This window comes from Miniopterus schreibersii (assembly GCF_964146895.1).
Source record: "Miniopterus schreibersii genome assembly, chromosome: 12".
In the NCBI taxonomy this organism is placed as follows: Eukaryota; Metazoa; Chordata; class Mammalia; order Chiroptera; family Miniopteridae; genus Miniopterus; species Miniopterus schreibersii.
In genome coordinates, this window is record NC_138112.1 from 40,793,075 (window position 1) to 40,816,644 (window position 23,570).

The 23,570-nt window shown below is 38.3% G+C and overlaps 1 protein-coding gene across 4 annotated transcripts in view; it reads right to left on the reverse strand.

Annotated features, from left to right (window-relative positions):
• DENND5A (DENN domain containing 5A) overlaps positions 1-23,570 on the reverse strand; it is an 80,508-nt gene that overhangs the window by 30,082 nt on the left and 26,856 nt on the right. For all 4 annotated transcript variants that reach the window (XR_014000087.1, XM_081155678.1, XM_081155680.1 and 1 more), the window contains exons 2-8: positions 22,455-22,526; positions 21,570-21,679; positions 19,319-19,976; positions 10,264-10,451; positions 3,282-3,599; positions 1,451-1,666; positions 478-712 (exon numbers count right to left, since the gene is read on the reverse strand). Coding sequence is in view for 3 of the 4 variants with exons in the window: in XM_081155678.1 (XP_081011804.1) it covers positions 478-712; positions 1,451-1,666; positions 3,282-3,599; positions 10,264-10,451; positions 19,319-19,976; positions 21,570-21,679; positions 22,455-22,526 (1,797 nt within the window). In the remaining variant the exon portion in view is untranslated. The remainder of the gene's footprint in view (positions 1-477; positions 713-1,450; positions 1,667-3,281; positions 3,600-10,263; positions 10,452-19,318; positions 19,977-21,569; positions 21,680-22,454; positions 22,527-23,570) is intronic.

Sequence of the window (23,570 nt, forward strand, 5' to 3'; positions counted from 1 at the left end):
CTTTCTGATACAAGAGGAAAAATATAGCTGGTAGCAACCTCTTCTCTTCTTACCCTGAATGTGAACATACAAAGCCTCTTGTAAACATGAGGCATGGATATAAAAGTCAATATACTAAGGATATCTGAGTAAAAAGATAGAACCTTGGTTCCCTGATTACACTATTGAGCAGCTGAGCCATCACCCAGCAACCACCAATTCTGCACTTCTTACTAATCTGAGAAAATAACCCCCACATCTGTCTAACCCACTGCCAGTTAGATTCTCTATTACCTACAGCAGGACCCATTCCTAACTGACACAGTGTTAAAGGATGAAAAGAAGTTAACCAGGCAAAAAGACAGGAAAGAGAATTTCAGGTTATAGGAACAACTTATGCAAAAGCAGGAACAGAAAGAAGCTGGCATGTTTAGGAACAGGGACACATTAGTGAAACAACCCAAGAAGCTAGACAGTACAGCAATGAGGAGGCCCTACCTGCTTCATCCACAGTGGTACACTTCTGGTACATGGATGTGCGGAGAGTAGGCGTCCGAACATTCAACAGCCTGATCTTGTCTACGCGGGAATCAAATACCCGGAGCACAGGGTCTTTATCATCATCATCATGACACATAATTTTATTGTCAATGAAAGAAGCAAACATCTGGGTCTCCAGGAATCTTGAGAGAAAGGGAAGGTAGGGCTCGGGCTGATCTGATAGAAAAGATGCCTGGTGGGACAAAGGAACAGACAGTCATCAACAGGGAAGAGGAAAAGGGAAAAGAGTATGTGAGCTTTGACCAGCAAAGGCAACACACCCAAAGGATCCTACAGGATAATTCTCTGAAGCTTCCTCGGTCTTTATAAAAAGCAAACAGAAAAATCTCTTCATCATTTTTTTTAACACTGAAGATAAATCACCTGATAGTAAGAACCAGCAATCTGTTCTAAAGCCACAAGACCTTGCATTTTATCAACTTCAGAAAGACCATGAACTTGTTTCCAGCATATAATACAACTGACCCTTGAAAAACATAGGTATGAACTGCACAGGTCCACTTATACACACATATTTTTCAATAAATATACAGCTGGCCCTCCATCCTATCCCCGGATTGCATCTGTGGATTCAACCAACCACAGACCAAAAACAGTATTTTCGATCTGTGGTTGGGAAGCCATGGGTGCGGCGGGCTGACGGTATGCATTATTCAATGCCATTTTATATATAGGACCTGAGCATCTGCAAATTTTGGTATCTACAGGGGTCCTGGAACCAAGCCCCCACAGATTCCAAGGAACAACTGAAGTTTTGGAGGAGTCAAAAGTTATACATGAATTTCTGACTGTGCAAGGAGTTGGCACCCCTAACCCCCACATTGTTTAAGGGTCATTTGTATTACGGGAAAAAAACTCCTCATCAGTTAAATCTTCATGCCTCACCCTCTCCCCAGCAGATTAAACTCACTTTATCAAAGTTCTGCATCTGCTCCCTGTTGGTAAACCAGGACTCCTTATCCTGGCTGGGCTGAATGACAAACACCTCGTAATCTGCAAACATCTGAGTGAAACGATTTGCAAAAACTTCCCGGATCTGAATGTTTAGCTGGTAAATCCTGAGTTCTTCTTCATCACATTGAACTTTCAGATCCTTATTGCTGCTGGGGTCTTCACGCACTTCCAGCTACACAAAAGAAATGACAGTTGAGAAAACACAAGTTTTTTCTTTTATCCCAAAGAAATGCAGCTCACCTGGTTTTTCCCTGGTCGTTTACTTTGCAGGAAATGGAGAAAAAAGCACAGAAGAGAAAATGGGAAGGGGGAAAAAAAGAATGGAGTTCTAACACGGAACAGAGATAAATGAGATATTCCACTTGCAGGTACCAAGTAACTCAGTGAAGTGATCACTATGGGCAGAGAGATTCAGCAACAGAGAAAAAGGTACAACTTATCTCAAGGGTTCTGGAAAGGAGGGAATCTTGAAGTCAGTAAGAAAATGACAACACAAAGCAACATGGTTGGACTCTAGCTCTACCTACATCTCTTTGATTTTCTCCCATATAACACTTTCCTCATCTTTCTCCCTAAGAATTTTTCCTTACTGTGTCTTAACCTTTTTAATATCTCGCAATACTTCTCTGCTTCTCTATAACTGCCCATGATTTTTTTTTTGCATCTTTATTTTTTAAGTGCTTTTTCAATTATAGTTTACATTGAGTATTACTTTATATTAATTTTAGGTGTATAGCATAGTGGTTAGACAATCATGTACTTTACAAAGTATTCCCCTGATATTTCCAGGATCCAACTGGCACCATACATAGTTATTACTAACTCGCCATGATTTTTTAAAAATATCTGCTCAACCAAATATATAAAGCAGGAAAATGAAATGTTTCACACTTCACTAAAAAATTGCCCAACAAGCCCTGGCTGGTGTGGTTCAGTTGATTGGAGTATCGTCCCATGGAACCAAAAGGTTGCAGGTTCCCTTCTAGGCTGTGGGTTCAATCCCCAGTCGAGGCACATAGGGGAAGTAACCAATCGATGTTATCTCTCTCACATTAATGTTTGTTTCTCTCCCTCCTCTCTCTCTTCCTCCCTCTCTTGAAAAATAATAATACATACATACACACACACATAAATATAGCCCCACAAAATGATTACATTGGCCCATTCTGCCTATATGTAATTTACAAAAATAATTTAACAGTAAGAATGAGGGAGGGTGAAGAGATGGGTAAAAAATTGCAGAAATCTGGTAGTCTCATTAAAGAAAGGAAAAGCTAAGTACATCCCTGGAAAAAGTATAGGACTAGAATTCAAGGGGACCAGGTTCTAGCCTCAGCTCAGCTACTTACTGGCCATTTAATGTTAGGCAAAGCACTCAGGCTCTCTAAGCCTTGGTTCCTTGAGCTATTAAAGAGAGTTAAAAATACCTGCTCTGAGCGCTTTAGGTTGCTGTGAAGCTCACAGGGTAATGGATCTGAAAGAGGTCTGAACACAAAGATTGCCAACATCATCCCTCTGGGTCACCCTGCTGTAGTATTCACATAGAATGTGAACTTGATGCCCAAGTGAGAAACTACCCAGATTTAATCCCAGATTTAGATTCAAGTAGCATTTACTAGGAAAATGTTGCCAGAGCTGAATCCAGTCTCCCATAAGGGAGTGTTCTTTCACTGATAACAAATATGCCTTTTCCTGAACTGAGTGCTTTCTCATCCCACAATTTGTTTCACCAGGACAGCACCCTACCACAGACCAAACCTGTCACAGATTCATACAGAGCGTCTTACCTTTTCCAGGCTCACCCCAGTCCTCTTGACCAAGGCTTGCAGCCGGGCGATAGTTTCATTCTCCTTGAGGAGCTCATAGGAATGCAAAGGGGAGCCTGCGATGTTCCCATTCCTCTTGTCGGAGACAAGCTCAGAGGCCCGGAGCCTCTTCAGCTTGGAGGCACTCTCACTGCAATGAAGGTTCCCTTCAGGGGGAATGCCAAATGCCATGAGAATTTCAGAGACTTCCTGGACAAACTCCAATTTGTTGGGAAACTGAGGCAAGTCCTCCGGCAGCTCAATGAAGTGGTTATCAATGTCCACAAAGCAGAGGTTCGCCTGGTAGTCAAAAGAGGATGAGGAGTGTAAAGGGAGCATTCAGGAGTGAGTTTTAGAAAGGGTAATGAACAAGAGACAAAAGAGCCCGGCCAGTGTGGCTCAGTGGCTGAGAATCAACCTATGATCCAGATTGAGGTTCGATTCCCAGTCAAGACACATGCCCAGGTTGCGGGCTCCATCCCCGGTCGGGGGCGTGCAGGAGGCAGCCCATCAATAATGACTCTCTCATCATTGATGTCTCTATCTCTTTCTCCCTCTCCCTTCCTCTCTCTGAAATCAATAAAGACATATTTAAAAAAAAAAAGAGAGGAAAGAGAACATCTGATATGGGCACATATGAAGTATGATATAAAGAAAATGGGGCTTGCCCTGGCTAGTATGACTCACTGGGTTGCAGTGTCATCCCATACACCAAAAGGTGGCAGATTTGATTCCGGATCAGGGCACATTACCTGGTTTCAGGTTTGATACCCGGTGGGGGAAAGTATGGGAGGCAATCAATTGATGTTCGATCGATGTTTCTCATACATCAGTGTTCCTTTCTTTCTCTCTCTCTCCCCGTCACCCCCAATTCCTCTCTATCTAAAACTCAGTAAAACATATCCTCAGGTGAGGAATTAAAAAAAAAGAAAGAAGATGAAAATAAACCTGACTTCCAATCTGTTTTCTCAGCTGTAAAACGGAAATAAAGAGAAAAAATCAGAGTGGTAAGGATTATTATGCTAGACATAGAGACAAAGGTCTCACACATAATAAATGCTCATAAAATGCTTATCGAATTCATGAATTCTTACAGTAGTAAAAAAACCACTAGAAGTCAGAAAGACTAGGTTCCAGACCTAACTCTGTCACTATCTCCCTATATGACCCCAAGCGTACCATTATCTCTTTCTGAGCCTCAGTCCTGATTTGAAAGATTTAGTGGCTGGTCAGGATGCTTTCTATGCTTCCTTCTGGCTTTAAGATTGCTTCTGGATAAAGAGACTGCACTCTGAGACACTGGTGGTGAGGTGGGTAATCTGGATTAACAAAGAACAACTTGGCAATATCTATCTATCCTTATTTTAGACAAAACTGATAAAGAGAGGTTAAGTAACTTATCCAAAGTCACACAGCTAGTAAATAGTAGAGCTAGGATTTGAACTCAGCTTATCCTCAAGCTCTTAAATATCCACTCTTCCCCTTAGTGATCTTATACATTTCTTGTTCAATTTCACTGAAACACTTTATAGTTCCTGTCCCTGTTGGAATTTTCTTACAGCCACAAATTAGAAATGCATTTTTTTAATTTATCTTACGATGACCATGACCCTACTCTAGCTAAGAAAGCTGTCATTTCCTTCATTGCACTGCATTACTACGTGCCTAAAAATGTTTGTTTCATTCATATAACAGGAATATTACCTATATCACAGGTTTGTTTTGAGGATTATAAAACAATAAGTGTCGAAGACTTAGCATAGTGCCAGGCCCATAGTACGTAACAAATGTTAATCAACATTTTAATGTGGAATATAAAACTTCAATAAATGGATGTATATATAATATTACTAGATAGGAAATTTCCATAATAAAAGATGCTAATGTTGGTTCATCAGATTACTTAATTTTGCCACAGAAATGGGTGAATTTAATTTATACCTCTAATTGCTAGTGAAATTTTAAAATGTGTATGTTTTATGCAATATCTTTCATGTTTTTAACCCATTTTTCTATTGGGTTACTTATACTCTTTCTTACTGATTTGTAGGAGTTCTTTATTATCTGCTGATGCTAACTTTTTGTAGGTTATCTGTGTTACACATATCCTCTCATAGTTTTAATATTTTCCTCCAGAAGATTTAGTTTTGCTTTTGACATTTAAACTTTTTTTTTGGTTAATCTTTACCCGAGGATATTTTGGTTAATCTTTACCCGAGGATATTTTTTCCAATGATTTTTCTTAGAGAGAGAAGAAGGGAAGGGGGGGGAGACAGACACAGAGAGAGAGACAGAGAGAGAAATGTGAGAGAGACACATTGACTGGTTGCCTCCTGCAAGCTCCGCGACCAGGGCCGGGGATCGAGCCTGCAACCGAGGTACGTGCCTTTGACTGGAAATCAAACCCATGACTCTTCAGTCCTTGGTCTGGTGCTCTAACCACTGAGCAACCCTCAGAGCGACAACTTTTTAATCCATCTCAAGTTTATTTTATGGTGTGAGGTAAGGATCCTCTTCTACTATTTTCCCCTATAGACAAGTAGTTTTTCTAGCTCCATTATTAAGTAGTCTCTCCTTTAGCATGGTGCCTCTATTGTCTAACAGTATGTTGGTCCATTGACCCTTCTGTGTATCCCAGTACCAATTAAGTCTTGCATTCTAAAAGAAAAGGCAGGAGCATAGCATAAATCCAGCTTAATATAACTATTCCATAAACTCTTAATCTATTAAAACTATATGTTTTAAACATATCCATGCATACATTCATTCAATAAGCATTTGCTCAATGCATATAAATTACTCTGCCTATCAATCTATAACTATAAAAGAGAACTTTCCCAGATCCATGATTCAAAGATTAGAAAAAGAATCACTTTAAATTTAGCTTTCTAGAGTTCTTCATAAGATAACAACTTTAAGCCCTGCCTAAGTTAAAGGGCCAATAAAAGTTTAAGACCTAAAAATAGGCTATTTTTTGTTTATTCCTTTAAGACTTTAAATTATAAATGCTTTCAGATCAAGTAATTTGAAAAGATAGCAAAGACAGAATTAAATAATCTAGTTACGAAGATCACCTGCCTGCTTCCTAAGCCCTGTCCATACAGCTAACAGAACAAAGCACTGTGACCCACTAGAGGCATACAATGCATTTACCCCATCAGTTATACTCTCTTTAAAAGAAAAAAAGCAGTTTGTGGGATAGGAAACCCAGAGGACGCTAAAAATAACCACATCCGCTCAACAATGCTTCGTTGGCTTTTCTCCCAATGCTGTGAGCCAAATATAGAACATCTAAAGAATTTTACAAACTCCAAATGCTATATCCACATATTATATACTCCTGATCAGAGGTAGCTAGAGGAGAGAAAGCAGCTCAGGCACATGTCAGAGATGGACTAGAGTAGGACAGGAGCCTCTGAGTAGATACCACTAGCCATTCTTTGCAGAGCTGGACTAAAGGAGGTAAGGATGAAAAAGCAAAGTGAAAAAGGAGGCCATGCAATCACTAGGAGCATAGAATAGCCTCACGCTGTTTCCTGCCAGCACATGGAGGGCTCTGACAAACAGAAGCCCACCTCAAACTCCTCATGCACCCCTTTCCCCATCTGAGATGAGGCCAGCTCCTGCAAAACAGCTTGGTGGGCAAGAAGTCTGGAAGAAGCACTAAATCCAAGTGATAGGCCTTCCTCAGTTAACCTCCTGTCTTATTGGGAAAAGCCAGGGGAAGACTTAGCTGCTCTGAGGTAGTGATCACATGGATCCCCCAAATCCCAAAATCTCTCCCAAATCTCTTCCTACAGGAAATCACAATACCCCTTCCCAGCCCTACGTTCCTAACACCAAATCACAGCAACCTCACCCCCCAGTCTATCTCCATGTTATTCACTGAAGGGGAGCCCAACACACAAATTACTGGGGAAAGAGACTGAAGGAGTATCCTGAGAGAGGGGGAAAGCAGGAAAGAAAGAAGGGCCCAAGACAGAAAGTAGTAACACCCCCTTCTTTACTCTTGTATCCTCTGCTTGCTTCCCCTGACATAGCTGTGGACCAACTACCTATTTCCTGAACTCAGACAATGAAACCCAAAACAAAAGCACAGGACAAAGGATGCCTCACAAAGGCAGCCCAGCACTCTCACTTGCTCAGGGCGAGCTGAGCTCATGTGTTGATGTAAAAAGAAACAAAGGGCTTTTCAGACTTCTGATGCCCAAAGATGGAGCAGCAACTGATGAATTCTGATACAGAGGAGAGTCAGGGAATATACACTCTCCGTCCCTCTAAAGTCCCTTTTTACAGATCAAGTTTGCCCTACCCCAGTACCCTGACAATGCCTTCCTGCACAGGCCCAGGTGAACTTCCCCAGTACTGCCTCAAAGCTTCCTTCTAGCAGCATAAAGATATCAAAGGATGCCCACCAAAATGCTGAAAGTAGTTCTCTCTGGGTGGTAAAATTTTTACTTTATTCTTCATGCTTTTGTGCACTGTTAGAATTTTTTACCATAAATGTATCATTTATGAGACATCCCAAAGTTGTCTTTAAGAGATATTATCACTCTCTATTCTTTATGTGTAGCCATGGGGACTACACAGACAGATATCTCAGAGGTTATCTGCTAAAAATCAATGTAGAAAATACCCAGTTATGAAACTGCCCCCTGGATGAGGTCTGATGAAGTGGGACCCTCAAACCCTGTAATTGCTTATTAAGTATAGACCGGTATTCTATAGCCCACAGTCACCACTTCTTCCCGAACAGACGACAGTGAGAGTCAGAGGAAGCAGCAATGCTGGGGAATACTGCAAAAGTGAAGGCCCCAATACCACAGAAGAGGGTGAACTTTCAGGTTTCTTAAACAATCCCACGGAGAAAACTACTGACATCCTTGCAGCCTCTTCATACAAACACATATATGAAACACACACAAAAACGATGCTGAGAGAGCCTTCAGGGAACAGAACTTGCCCCAAGTATACAGCAAGCTAATTCCAAAGATTAAAATAAAACTTACAAATCTGGCTTTTTACCTAGTGACCTGTTTATTAGATTATGCATGCAGCATGTCTTTTTGGCTTTGCATCTTCAACCATTTGTTGCTGTTACACTTATTTTGACTTTCAAAAATTATAATTAGGTTTACTGAGATGTCAATATTAAATGTGCATTTGTTTAGAACAAACAACAAAAAAAGCCCCGTTCTCTAATCTTTGGTATCTACTCTTCATGTTTGTTTATCAGTAGAGTAGATAAATACACAATAAAAACCCAATACTCCAACTCAATGGTTTTCTCCATCATTTAGAACTTTTCTGCCTTTAATTAATCTTGTCCCATCTCAAATAGTACAAAGCTCTACAGAATCAAAGGAGCAAAAGAGGTAGAAATTTAAAAAGCTACAAAAAAGACATTTTAATTCTAAAGCCAAAGTGGAGAAAAAAAGAGTAAAGAGATGCATTTTACTATAATTTAAATATTACAAACATGATCTAATTATCAGCGGTTTCATTAAGCATGCTGTCCAGACATGCCTAACAACCTGAATGCTGCTCAGATCCAATTCCATGAGAATGCTCTCTTCTTTGAGGTCCCCTTACTCATGTTCTTCAGTTACAACAAAAAAAAAAACCCTTCCCCCACAAAAAAAATTCTGAGGAAGGGAGGAAAGAGAGTCATGTTGACACCAGTGTATATATATTCCAAAATCTTCTTCCCAGGCCTTTCTAATGTCGAAGAAAGTCAGAGGAGGAAAGCCCTTTTCCCAGCTAGTTTCATACCAGTCACAAAATGACCTAATAAGGTGGACCAGTTCTATTGGTAACTCTAGGTAAATAAAAAATAAAGCAATCTTATTTCTAGTCATGCTTTAAATCTAATATTTAGAGTAAAGTAGGAAATAAACATATAAATACATATTTTTAATCAACTCTTTTGGTATTTAAAACAATAGGAAAGAAGAGCAGACCACCCTCACAGCAAGAGGAAAAAAGCATTCTCTCAAGGCCTTCCTATATTGAACAAGGAAACTTTTCAAAGCTGACTTAGACGGGGTGGAATGGGTCATTGGGGAGAAAAAGGGGCATCTGTAATATTTTAAACAAAAATAAAATTTAAAAATTAAAAAAAAAAAAAAGCTGACTCAGTACCATAAGAATCACAATGAACAAGTCAACTTTACAGATCAACTGTGGCCTGTAAAAGAAAACCACTGATTTATTAATATACATCTGAGTACTAGAGTAGTTATAAAATTATATTTTGTGGATTTCCTTAAAATAAAGGAGGCAGAAGGTATAGAAATAAAATATAATGTAAAATACAATGTACAATAACTGTTGAAGCTGGGCACTGAGAACATATGGATTCCTTATGCTACTCTTTTGTATATGTTTAACATTTTATATAATAATTTCTAATAAATATCTTTAAAAGTGTGTAAAATACTGTGTTTTAAAAACTGTATGAAAAGGCAATTCACAACTGTATAAACACAGAGATTACAATATATATGTCAAGTGATAAAGACGACCAGTGTTCATCCGGCCAGGCGTGGCTCAGCAGTTGAGCATCGACCTATGATCCAGGAGATCACGGTTCGATTCCCAGTCAGGGCACATGCCCAGGTTGCCGGCTCGATCCCCAGTCGGGGGCGCGTAAGAGGCAACCGATCAATGACAATTCTCTCATCATTGATGTTTCTCTCTCTTCCTCTCTCTTCCTCTCTCTGAAATCAATAAAGATATATATATATTTTTAAAAAGGTAAAAAGGTTACCAGTGTTTCAGGAATGATATAAACTGAGCTAAATGTTCACTGTTTTTACTTTCTTTCCTGGAAAGTTATTAATGTTCCCCCAAATAAAAGAAAATAAACTTGGTTACACCACAGTAGGCATATCCCAAAGCCCTTCTCTCCCAATCCTAGATTGGGGACAGGGGCATCAGCACTCAAGCTCCACATTTCTCTCACCTCCTGAGGCAGCTCCAGCTTTGACCGGTCATCCAAGCCATTGGAATGCAAGCCCATCAAGTATGGAACAGGAGCATCTAAGAAATGTAGGAGAGAAGCTGGGAGGATAGGGACATAGACATGCTGCCACTGGAAAGGAAACATGAGAGCTGTAATTGTCTCTGCCACAGTCATCAGTCTCTGGTAATCTAGGTCAAAACAAAAAACAAACACAAATCAGTCAAAAGAGAGGCACTTGCTTCCCAAATAGCAAGTTAAAATCACAATTTCACATTAGAAAGAATCAGAATAAACTTCTACAAGGGTATGCGCAGTGTGTGATTCCCTAGTGGGTGTCAGAGACGTCAACAAATCACAAGTTGAAATATACCCTCCCACACACAGGTCCTTGCTTCTAATAAAATTTAATATGAAAATATAATAGAAATCATAAGTAGCACCTTGCTAAACCAGAATGTTAAGTAGATTCTCTTAAGTGGAACTGAAATGAAAAGAAAAGGAATAGTACTCTGGGTCTCTAATTCAGCATGGAAGCCCAAACAGGCTCTTTTACCACTCAGATATGTCTGCATTCTATAAGGAGCTGCAACCTTTCCTGAATGAGAACAGCACAAATGGGTTATTTTAACACTTTCCTAGAACTTGAAAGACCCATACGACTGACTTTCATGATTCAAACTCTTGTTCTAGGTCAGAGGCAGTGTGGAGGGGAAGGCTTGTGCTCAGTTTAGCTCTTCTTCAGAATGCAATTTCTAGACCTGTTTTATTTTTTTAAGTGAGTAATAAATACATTGGCAAAGCCAATAAAACGGACCAGTTAAAATCGAAACTAAAAAAATTACTATTCACAAGTGGTATTTCCCTTTTTGGGCAAAAAGGGACAAAGCAGGAACATTAATTTTAAAATCATCTGAGTGCCCAGTAGCATGGCTCAGCGGTTGAACATCAATCTATGATCCATGAGATTGTGGTTCGATTCCCGGTCAGGGCACATGCCCGGGTTGCCGGCTCGATCCCCAGCAGGGGATGTGCAAGAGGTAGCCGATCAATGACTCTCATCATCCATGTTTCTATCTCTCTCCCTCTTCCTTCCTCTCTCTGAAATCAATAAAACTATATATATTCTTTAAAAATCATCTGAATAATATCCTCCTGGAATGGCTGGTTTCAAATGAGCTTTCCTAAGGGTTAAAGTGGTTCCATGTACTAAAAACCGACCACATTATTTAAACAAATCACAGCTTGGTTCATAAAAAAGTTATAAGTAACAAAAAGCTTTCCAGAAAATGAGGAAGACTGAGCAGGAAGTGAACAGAAATTGGTATATAGCAACTACATAGAAGTTTAACAAAGCATCCTACCTCTGCTGACTAATAATGCTTTGCAAGTTATCACCCTGCTCCTGGCTAAGCAAAGAACACAACCTGGAAATCGTTTTGTTATTTTTTTAACTAGTAATGCAAATAAATAGAAATTATTGACTAAAACTTCAGTCTCTAACATTTTGAGTACACTACAGAAAAATGCATCATATGCTGCTTTGGGGAAACTGAGGCACATGACAGATAGGTGATGTAAGCCATCAGTGGGTAAAACTGAGCTCAGAGACTTGATCACCAATAGTGAAAAACAAAATATAACTATAGATTCAATGACATGGAAGCATAGATGAGACTGATGAATGTCAGAGGGATGGAGGAGGGCAGGTGGGTGGAGGGGGAGAGAGTAACCAAAGAATTTATATGCATATATACACAACCCAAGGACATGGACAATGGTGGGGAGAGGGACTGGGGAGGGGGAAGGAACGGGGTGGAACGGGTCATTGGGGAGAAAAAGGGACATCTGTAATATTTTAAACAATAATAAAACTTAAAAAAAAAAATTATATATATATATATATAACTGATTTAGCAAAAGGACAAAAGAGCATGAGCTTTTCATATTCACTAATGATCAGGGGGTACAGACTGATACAAGTTTAAAAAGAAAGCATCACATTTTTCATTGTGCCCACGCAAAGCATTGTCATTCCTATATTAAAAACTATTTAGTGAGGACTTCCTTGCCATTGAAGTAACAACAAAAACAATTCCCAAATACCAAAAAAAAAAAAGCCTCTCACAAGGACTAAATTAGATAATTACATATAACATTTTAGAAAAAGTATTTAGTCCTACATGAAAGTAAGCAACAACTTAGTAAGATTTAGACCAGTGCAAGCTCTATCTTCAGCCTTTCTGTAATACCTCAATTCCATAGGGCACCAGTACAACTCTGCTTGTTTATCTGCTTTTTTCTGAAATCCGTCTGCTCTATGATTACTCTAATAATTATTATTTAGAAGAATTCTAATGATTTTCCAGATGAGATCTCAATTCTTATATTTTCCAGCTCTTTTTTATGGATATGTCTGTAAATAATCCATTCAAGAGCAATAATCTTGAGAATCTCAGACATCATAAGAATTTATTTTAAAATTCAAAATTAAGATGAACCAAAAGAATGTAAAAGCCTTGCCCGGCCAGGTGTGGCTCAGCAGTTGAGCACTGACCTAGGATCCAGGAGATCACGGTTCGATTCTCCGTCAGGGCACATGCCCAGGTTGCGGGCTCAATCCCCAGTCGGGGCCATGCAGGAGGCAGCCAATCAATGACTCTCTCATCATTGATGTTTCTATCTCTCTCTCCCCATCTCCCTTCCTCTCTCTGAAATCAATAAAGATATATTAAAAATAAATAAATAAATAAATAAATAAATAAATAAAGAAAGAAAGAAAGAAAGAAAGAAAGAAAGTAAAAGCCTAAGAAACCTTCAAGTGATATTTAAAGCTGAAGGTCTAGTCTTACTATGTTACAACACTGGCTCTTAAACACATATTTTGAATAAATATTACGCTAAATGACCCCACTCTCTTTTAAGTGCGCACACATACATATACCATTTCTGGACTTAAAAAACAAAAAGGCAGGACGTATAGAGGCCCTTCAATCATGAAAAAAATAAAAAAGCTTTCTCCTTCCAGGTGGTTTACATGGGCTGGAATTCCTGGCATAGACACTGAGCAAAGAGGCCCTGAAATGCCTTTGTCATGAGGCTTCCTGGGCACTAGCTTCAGTGTCTGTGAACATCTACTCTATAATCATAAAACAGCATGCTAGAATCTGAAGGAAGGGGCTTTCTTTGCTCCATCAAAGCAGGATTTTCAATAGCACAGAAGTCTAGTTCTGGTTTTTCCTTACTTTTCCGGATGAATATAATCTAGTATCTGAAACTCAGCCCACTTATTTCTGCTACAGTGGATAACTTTATTTGCCTCAAATTGAAATTTCTGAAGAATTCCTTGTGATGCTCTTGAAATTGTGGGATTGTTAGAAACAAAACACTTTTTCCGAGGTGAGAGGTAATCTCTTTCAAAGCTAAACAGCTTTCGATTTATGTGGTTTTGGCTTTATAGATACTAGGAATTTGCGATTTTATAGCCTTTCTGATCTGTGTGAGTTGTGGGTTTATTTTTCTCTACATTTTTATATTTTACAAAATCTACAGCCCACCTTGAAGAATGGCCTAATAAACAATGCCTCAGGGATACAGCAATCTGTGGTACTCACACTAGGATGCTGACCTCGAAGAGCAGTAAACAACTGTACAAAACCCTTTTCTATACACCAATACAAATGATAAAATCATTACTTCCTTTGACATTGCTTATGTGCTCATGGTTACAAGAAGGGGAAACCAATAAATAGGAAGCAGATGAAGGTCATCTGCATCCAGAGCATTTCAGCTAATCAAAATCAAATGGAGACACTTCAGATCCAGGCAACTGTCTGGATCCAGGTTCTCTCACAGCTCCCATAATGTTTAATGAGCAATTACTTTTAACAAAAGGAGATAATGTGAAACATTCTGGGATTACAATCACCACTAAGTGATGAGAAGGAAGGAATCAGCACATTTTATGACATTTCTCTGTGCAAAGAAAGACAGACTGAGGATCGTTCTACAGGTAAGTCCACTCCTAAACAAACTGCAGGGCAGTTCCTGCACATTAGAAACTGAATTATAAACTGTCTCTGCATACTTGCACTTCTGTGAAAACTGTATGAATAAGGATGTTTCTCATGTACTCTTTGTTCTTCGGAAATAACCTCATCTCTATGTCCTGATATCTCCAAGATGCATTATTAAATGAAACAAGGTCCAAAACAATGATGAGTATGCTCCCATCTGTATACATGTTGTATATGCATAACTGCGTCTGGAAGGAGATAGTGGTAATCTCTCTAAAGGAGAACCAGGGGCCAGAGGTGAAAGTCTTACACTTCACTATATACTCTTTTGTAATGTTTGAAATTTCTACCATGTGACTGAAATGCTTTTTTCCAAGTTTTAATATACCATATTTAAAACACTTACTTATGGGTATGGTAAAATTCTTTTTAAAATATCATAATGTAGATGTATAATTTTTAAAATATTAAAATTAATACATGTATTTGCTGGTCTGTTTAGATTTTCCATTTCTTCATAACTCAGTCTGGGAAAGTTATATATTTCTAGGAACTTACCCATTTCTTCTAGGTTACTGAATTTGATGGCATATAGTCTTTCATAGTATTCTATCTAGTACAATCCTCTGTATATCTGTGATGTCAGCTGTAACTTCTCTTTCATTTCTGATTTTGTTTATATGAGTTGTTTCTATTTCTTCCTTAGTGAGTCTAGCCAAGGGTTTGTCAAGTTTATTAATCTTTTCAAAGAGCCATTGTGTTGTATTAATTTTTTTTCTTAATCCTCGCCCAAGGATATTTTTACCATTGGTTTTTAGAGAGTGAAAGGAAGGAAGGGAGGAGTCGGGGGGCGGGGGAGACATCAACTTGAGAGAGACACATTGATTGGTTGCCTCCCAATGGTGGCTGGGGACCGAACCTTCAACCGAGGTACAAGCCCTTGACTGGGAATCAAACCCACGACCCTTCGGTCCATGGGCTGATGCTCCAACCACTGAGTCAAACTGGCTAGAGCTGTATTAATTTTTTGTATAGTCTTTTGCTCTCTATTTCATTCAATTCTGCTCTAATTTTTATTATTTCCTTTCTTCTGCTTTTGTTTTTTTCTTGTTCTTTAAGATGTAATGTTAGGTTGTTAACTTGGTATTTCTCTCGTTTCTTGAGATAGGCCTGCAATGATATAAACTTCCCTCTTATTACTGCTTTTGCTGCATCCCAGAAGGAAGATGATTTGACTATGGGTGGTGAGTACACAACGCAATATACAGATTATGTACCATAGTAATGTACACTTAAATTCTATATGACCCTATTAACCAATGTGACCCCAATAAATTTAATTAAAAATTACATTTACATAAAAAATAGTGCATTGTTTAAAAATATTTCGGAGGACATTAAAAAAATTAAGAGATCACAGGGGTAGGACTGTAGATCAAAAGAGGAAAACTTACAACTTTCTCTGCATTGTTTGTCCACATATTTGTTTTTTAAAACTATTATTTTCATTAGGGATACACAAAAAACTTGAGAGAGAGGAAGATTTCATTTTACTGCCTTTGAAACTGTTTTGATTATATGCCTTGAGTATACATTACTTTTGCAATAAAAAAACTAATGCGGCAATTTGTGCGAGTTGAACTTATAACTGTATTATATAATTTAACCAAATAGTTTGTAAATAAATGGTAAAATATGAGAGCAAAAGAAAGAGTGGTTTCTCTGAAAACAAAATTAAATGCTTTAAAAAAACTCAGTAATGCAAAGTCACTAAAAAATACTATAAGTGAATCAGAAATATCATGAGGCAATAAAGTACAAACTATGGAAAACTGCAACAATCTACAGGTAGCCTCCACTCTGGCTCTTTTATAATGTTTTTTAAGTTCTCACTCCATTTTTTAAAATAATATCTGAAAAACCTAGTGAATGAGTCATTATGGGTGCTGTTTATCCAAGAAAAACAACACAGACATCTGATTAGTGGGCCCATAATAAAAAATTTTTTTAAATGCCCAGACCCTTCATCAAAAGATTGGTGACTACACACTCATGTTTTAAGTTAAAATAAAATGTTTAATAGATGTATCATTTTTAGGATGTCCAGACTTAAATAACTTTTTCAATTATCCTATTCACTACCCTTTTTATTAAGTCACATCATAAAAAACATCTGCTCTATATATAATTTTAAAACAACCACTAAAAAATAAACTATTAAAAAATCTATCTCACCCTGGCCAGGTGGCTCAGTTAGTTGGAGTGTCATCCCATACACCAAAAGGCAGTGGGTTCAATTCCCAATCTGGGCACATACCTAGGTTGCGGGTTCAAGCCCCAGTCCGGGCGAGTGCTTGGAGGCAACCGATCAATGTTTCTTCTCTCATGTCAATGTTTCTCTCTCTCTCTCTCCCTTTCTCTCTCTCTAAAACCAATAAGCATATCCTCAGGTGAGGACAAAAAAAAAATTTTAAAGCTCTCTCTCTATGTGGACTAAAGAACAAATATCATTCCGTAGTAAAGAACTGATCTACACAAATTTAAAATAACACTCTTACAACTGCCAGTTCAGTCATCCAAAGGGATAGGCTTTGAGAGTCTTACCATTTCACCTGCATTCCTTCTCTCTAACACCTCTTTCTATTCAGAAGGCAGGAAATGCAGTGGACAACACCAACTATGAGCAGTGATGGCATTTTTTGGAGGACCAGAGAAATTTTCATCCACATAAAGCATTTGAATCACAAATAAAAATATTTCAAGAAAACCAACCTAAATTGTTTCCAATACTCTAATAGTAACAGAGAGTGTAACCTATATCCAATAAAAGGCCACTCCATTTTAGCCTCAGCCAAGCTCAACAATACCCAAGAAGTTTTTTAAAAAGCTTTTTCTTGACTGTGATAAGCATGCCTTTGCGTCCTGAGTTCAACTTGATTCTACACACAAACCTTCTCCATTGCCTTCAAACCTCTTAAAATTATGAATACGATAATGTATATTCTGGGAAATATAAGGAGCTCTGATGGAAAAAGGTTACCTGTCATTTTCCTGCTTTTAATCCTTGTTTTCCCACCTCTAAGCGTCCCCACAGCATTAGTTACCTAAATGCCACTGCTCTTTCTAACACCCTGCCTGGTTTGGTTTCCTCCTCTCTGTTCTGTTCTAAACCAGTCTTCACTATTCAACTAAGTCTCTGTTTCAAAGTATTTTTGCCAAGCTCCAGTAAAAAAACCATAACTAAGAAAGCAACATGACTTGTGCAAATCTATATTTCACCCAGAGATAGGTGTATGAAACTTCATATTTTAAACCATAAGTTGCAAGGTGATGCCTCAGGAACCACATGCAGCCAACAGATGCTTTTCATTGCCTGCAGTGTTTAACAAGAATGTTGCTGCCAATGTTTAAAAATCAGAGATTTAATGTAAAAAATCTGGGTCCTCATGAAAAATTGGAAGATCTAGCAACATTAGTCTAGCATTCCCACAAGAAATTAACTGGAGCTAATTAGTGGCTGTCCACTTAATTTTTTTAAATATGTCTTTATTGATTTCAGGGAGAGAGAAAGAAACATCAATGATGAGTCCCTGATTGGCTGCCTCCTGCAGGCCCCCTACTGGGGATCAAGCCCAAAACCCAGGCAGGTGCCCTGACCAGGAATGGAATCTCAATCTCCTGGATCATAGGTCGATGTTTAACCACTGAGCCACGCCGGCCGGGCATGGCTGACCACTTTAGATGAGGTATGTGACCTTCAATTCAATGTAGTCTCTATTACTTCACCTTCAAACTACATCCAGAATCCAACTATTTCATACTATTTCACTGCTACCTCTGCTACCTTCACTGTTGCAGCCAACATCGCCTGTTACCTGGATTATTACAATGACCTCCTAAACTGGACTCTTTGCTTTCCTCCATACCCCCTTTGGGGACAGCCTCTTAATACAGTAGTTAAGAGTTATATGTGTCTCCTCATATAATGCACAGAGAGAATCACAACATCATTTCTGTGACATTCCAACCAAAAATTTATAACTTGAATCTAAGCATGTGAAAACATCAGACAAACCCAAATTGAGGAACATTCTACAAAATATCTTGCCTATAGTCTTCAAAAACGTCAATGTCTTGGAAGACATAAAGAACTAACAATTAAAAGCAATGCACAGTATGAACTAGATTGTAGATCAGGAATAAAAAAATTATCATAACAGACATTATTGGACAATAGTGAAACTTGAATATAATAGTATTGTATCAATGTGAAATTTCCTAAATTTGGTAATAATACTATGGTTCTGTAAGGAAATGTCCTTATTCTTATGAAATAAAAACTGAAGCATTTAGGAGTCAAGGGACATGATGTCTACAATGACTCTCAATGGTTCGTTCAAGTTCACACACATACAGAGAAAGAATGATAAAACAAATGTGGCCCATGCTCACAATTGGTAAACTGTTCTTCAAAGAGCTCTTAGTGAATACTTCTTGCAACTCTTTAATAAGCTGGATATTGTTTCAAAATAAAAAGTCAAAAAACTTAAAACTTCCAATGACTATGCATCTCAGAATAACAAAGTCTTTACAATGGCCTACAAGACTTTATACAATCTGGCTTCCTGTTAAGTCTCTAACACCCCCTCTACTACTACACTCCTGCTCTCTCACTCCATTCCATCTACCGGTTTCCTTACTGTTCTTGAACAAAACAAAGACATTCTTGTCTCAGAACCGTTATACTTCCTGTGCCCTTTGCCTAAATACTTCTACAGACATTAACATGGGTCACTCAGGCCTGACTACTCTATTAAAAATTGGAACTTCCCTTCTGAGTGCCTAACAGAAGGCCATGATGATAGCCAGTAAGAAATGGTATCCCTCTCATGGTCCATTGGTTTGCCATCCACCACATACCTGCAAAAGATCTCAGTTTTGTTCAAATTGTAACAGCCCTTGATCTTTATAGTCAGGCCCACTGTATCAGATATGGAAAGGGAGGCCCTCTGCAGAAAGAGCTCTAGTAACCACTGACTTACGCTGTGAGTAGAGCAGGATCTGAAACTCCAGAAGAGCACAAGTAAAAAGTTGAAACACATTCTCCACCCCAAGCAGTTCAAAGACTTCTTTGACAGGAAAGTCAAATAGGGGAAGCTCATTGGTACTTGGTCTCTGGCAGATTATTGGCCCATAGACCCCAGAAAACTTCAAGGACCGGCCAGGAGGTGGAAGTGGTACCTCGTAGAGTACATTGTATATGTAGCTCTCAAGGGGCAGTGGAGGGGGCTGAGGTGAAGTGACTGCCTGGTGAAGTTGTTCCAGAACACTCCGACATGCTTTCATGAAGGACATGGGCGTAATGAGGCAGATGCACTTAGAGACATAGAGTGTGTCCCGGCTGATGTCGTAGGAGTTGAAGCGCTGCAGCTTGGTCCCAGGAGTGCCTTCACCATCCTCCATGTCACTGTGGTCTCGGCCATCAGCAGGGTGAGCATGTATTACATCATATTCAGCATTATGCATGTGGTAGAGAGTCTGCATTGCACTGCAGATCTGCTTGCTAGTCACCTCCTCATAAAATGTGAGGGCAAACCCAAATGTCCGAGAGCCATCCTCCCTTGTGATTATAAATGCATGGAACTGGGGCTCTCTGGGATCAGCCTGGGTCTTGAATGCCAGCCCTTTGGGCATGCACAGCTGCAAAAGACAACAAGGAAATAAGTGGTGAGAATACTCACTGCTGACTCTCTTTTCAGAACACCCACCACTATTTATTTACTTATAGAGCACCTACTGTCCTGGGTATTTGGGATATCAAGATTAACACAGCAAAATATCTGCTCTAAAGATCTGCCATTCTAAGTAAGACACAAAAGTAAATAAAATGATAATGCAGTTATAAGGGCTACTCAGAAGAACATACAAAATGCTAGGGGAACAAAGAACAGACAACTCAACCTAAGAACATCAGAAAAGGCTTCATAGACGAGGTTCTGTTAGAATTCATCGGGCAGACAAGGGAAAGAAGGGCATTACAGGTGCAGAAGAAAATGCACAAAGAAAAGGAGGTAAAAGAAAGCAGCGTAACAGCATGTATTGAGATGATGCTAGAAATATCTCTAAAAACCAGATAGGTTCAACTTTGTATCTAAAAATAAAGTTTTAGACTATCAGTTCACAGAATTTTGTCATCAATAAAACCTTCTCTGTTCATAGAAAAAAGGGTGCTCATTTCATACAAAGCAAGGAGAAGACATAATCAAGATAAAGATGTACTTTTTTCACTTTAAGTCAGATGGATTATATAAAGAAACTTGGAAAGCAAATCAAATTGACCTGAATCAATCAGTCCCCATTTTCATTTTACATAAACCTGGCTATATAAACAAACTACCTGCAGCCTGGGTTAACAAATACAGGGACCTACATTATGTTATATCCATTAGCCTTGAACATGGCTTTCCAAAGCCTAGGTATTTTTAGAATATAACGTTAAAATGAAATAAGCACTGGACTAGGCATCAAAAAACTCAAGGCTCTCTGAGACTCAGTTACCTCATTTGTGAAATAAAGGTAATATAGCATACTCTTTCTATTTCACAGAGTTATTGCATGCATCGAACAAAATTAACCTCTAGGAACTATAAAAAGCTATTAAAAATTAATAGAGGTAGTCCAAGTATGAGGTTAAGAACAGAGGTCTGGAACTGGACTATGGTGTTCAAACTCCAGGTCAACAGCTTCTAGCCATGTGACCTTGAACACATTACTTAAGCCTCTTTGGATCTTAATTCCTCATCTGTAAAAGATGATGTGTCTGTGTATTTATTTAATATTATCTACATAAGGGGTATTGCGAGGATTAAATGAGTTAATTCATGTAAAGTGCATATCACAGTGCCTAACAAAAGGTGACTCAATAAAGTTTAGCTTATTCATCGTAGTATTTTTCTACATGTCCTATCTGAAATCATGATAAAACAAAAAGTCATTTCTGTCACATCACTCAGACATATAAACAGAGATTGAGAGAAAATTGCTTTAAACCTCACTCTTCATGTAATCTCAATGCTAAGTAACCAATAGCTCATACCACAAAATACGTTCACTGACCCATTATTATGTATTTGTCTGACACGATAGAAACATACTGTGACTTTTAGTATTTTAATATACATATTCTGAATATTTTATATATTGATCAAAATGCAGAATCATAAATAATATGCATACAATCTTTTTCAAAACTTACTCTGTAAATTCTCATATTTGTAGCTAACAAATACTAACCATTCCCACTGCATCCTGGTCAAAGGGATTCCATTCTACGTTCTCAGGATATCGTGCAAGGACCTTAGACTTGAATGTTCGTCTCAATGGTGTCTGTTCAAAATTTTCTCCTAAAAGAAAAAGAAAGAAGTAAATCATCTCCACAAAGTCCCTTGAAATCACAGGGTTATGAATGTCTGAGCTTGAGAGTCCAGCAATGGACAGAAATGAAGGCAAAGCAAGGTACAGAAATGCCAACCATCTAAGAACAGGAAGGTATTCAAGTCATTAGGTAAGTAAAGAAGCTGAAAGTTTAGCATGGTTAATATTGGATACCACTAGCTATCATTTCTTTTCATTAAATTGAAAATGATTACTACAAATCCAATGGTTAATTTTCTTCGGAGAGAGGGGAGAAAGCACAAGGAATGATAAAGGATTATATCCATCTCTTTTTTTTCTGAATGCCATATTTAGTTTGCTTAAATTCAACTAATAACAGCACTGAAGCATAAATTATTTTCAATTCAGAATGAAATATGCATTTCTATAATCTCTCAAAAATTACAAAGGGACTAAAAGATTCAAGAACAGTAAGAAAGCAGATCTCAGGGTAAACCTAACAAGCTATTTTGTCAATTCAAAATCATTTGAAATTTCTGAAATTCTCCTTTGTTTCCCCCTTCCTCCTCCTAAAAACATTAGAGCATATTGAAACAAAAGCATTGCAGTGAAAAGAGGAAGAACCAAAGAACCCACCACCTAGAGGAATACAAATGTGAAACATCTACTAGTCAAAAAGGTATGAGAAAGTTAGAAGGTCAAAGGGTACAAAATGCCACCAGAGAGACATATGTAAGAGGCACCAGAAAGCTTTGGGTATTCTCAATTTTGTTTTGTTTTTACCTTCAGTTGTACTGGAAATGAAAGGTCTGGCACCGTCCCTGGCTTTAGAAGCCTGTATGTACTGGCATAATGCTATATGACAAATGAAATAACAGAGTATTACAATAAAGTAGTGTGATTCAAACTTTTTGACCATGACTCCAGAATGAATTAAATTTTTCATTATGAAGCAATACACACACATGATGTATATCTAAATTTACCTAAAACAAAAATTTCACAAAACAATACTTACCCTTACTATGTCACACCCTCTCAAAATGTCTACTCTATATCATTAAAACCAAGTACGCTAACTGCAGACCTGCTAATTGGTTACAATTCAATTTGAAAAACATTACAATATAGTATAGCGGCTGAAGAGCTCAAATCAAACTACTGTAAAGTTACCAGTGCTTTACCCAAAAGTATGCTGCCCCAACACTGCTTTTCCTAAGGGGTTACAGGGTGGGGAGCAAATTAAATGTGCCTAAATATTTCCAACAAATAAATTTAGTAGGAATCATAGAAAAATGTGTAGGAAACATGATCAAAGACAATTCAATTGAATTCTATACCTCCTTATTGAGTGATTATGCTATACAAGGGCCTGAGGTACTGTGGGGGCTAAAGATAAACCAGATGAAGCAACTATCCTCAAGGACCTTACTTTCAAATATATAGAAAAAAGAACATACACAAATAACTATTTCACAGTGAGGTTATTATCATGGAGGCTCCAGATCTTCAATCTATTTGGTCTAACCAGTCAGACAAACTTATACAGGATCCAGTTGACACGCTCTAGTTGACATAATAAATTATGTTCCAACTATAGTTTTTATAAGTTGGTTTGAAACCCAAAGGGGCTGGTAATTAGTAAGAAGGATGCATTCTTCACCAATACAAAATTGGGGTGGCCTAAAGTCTCATAGTCCTTCATTCTAAATCATCCCAGAGGCATTGAAAAAATGTCTTGAAAAGAATATTTTGGCCCTGGCCGGTGTGATTCAGTTGGCTGAGCATTATCCCCTGCACCAAAAGGTTGCTGGTTCAACTCCTAGTCAGGGCACATATCCAGGTTGTAGGTTCAATGCCCAGTCTGGGTGCCTGCAGGAGGCAACTTATCAATGTTTC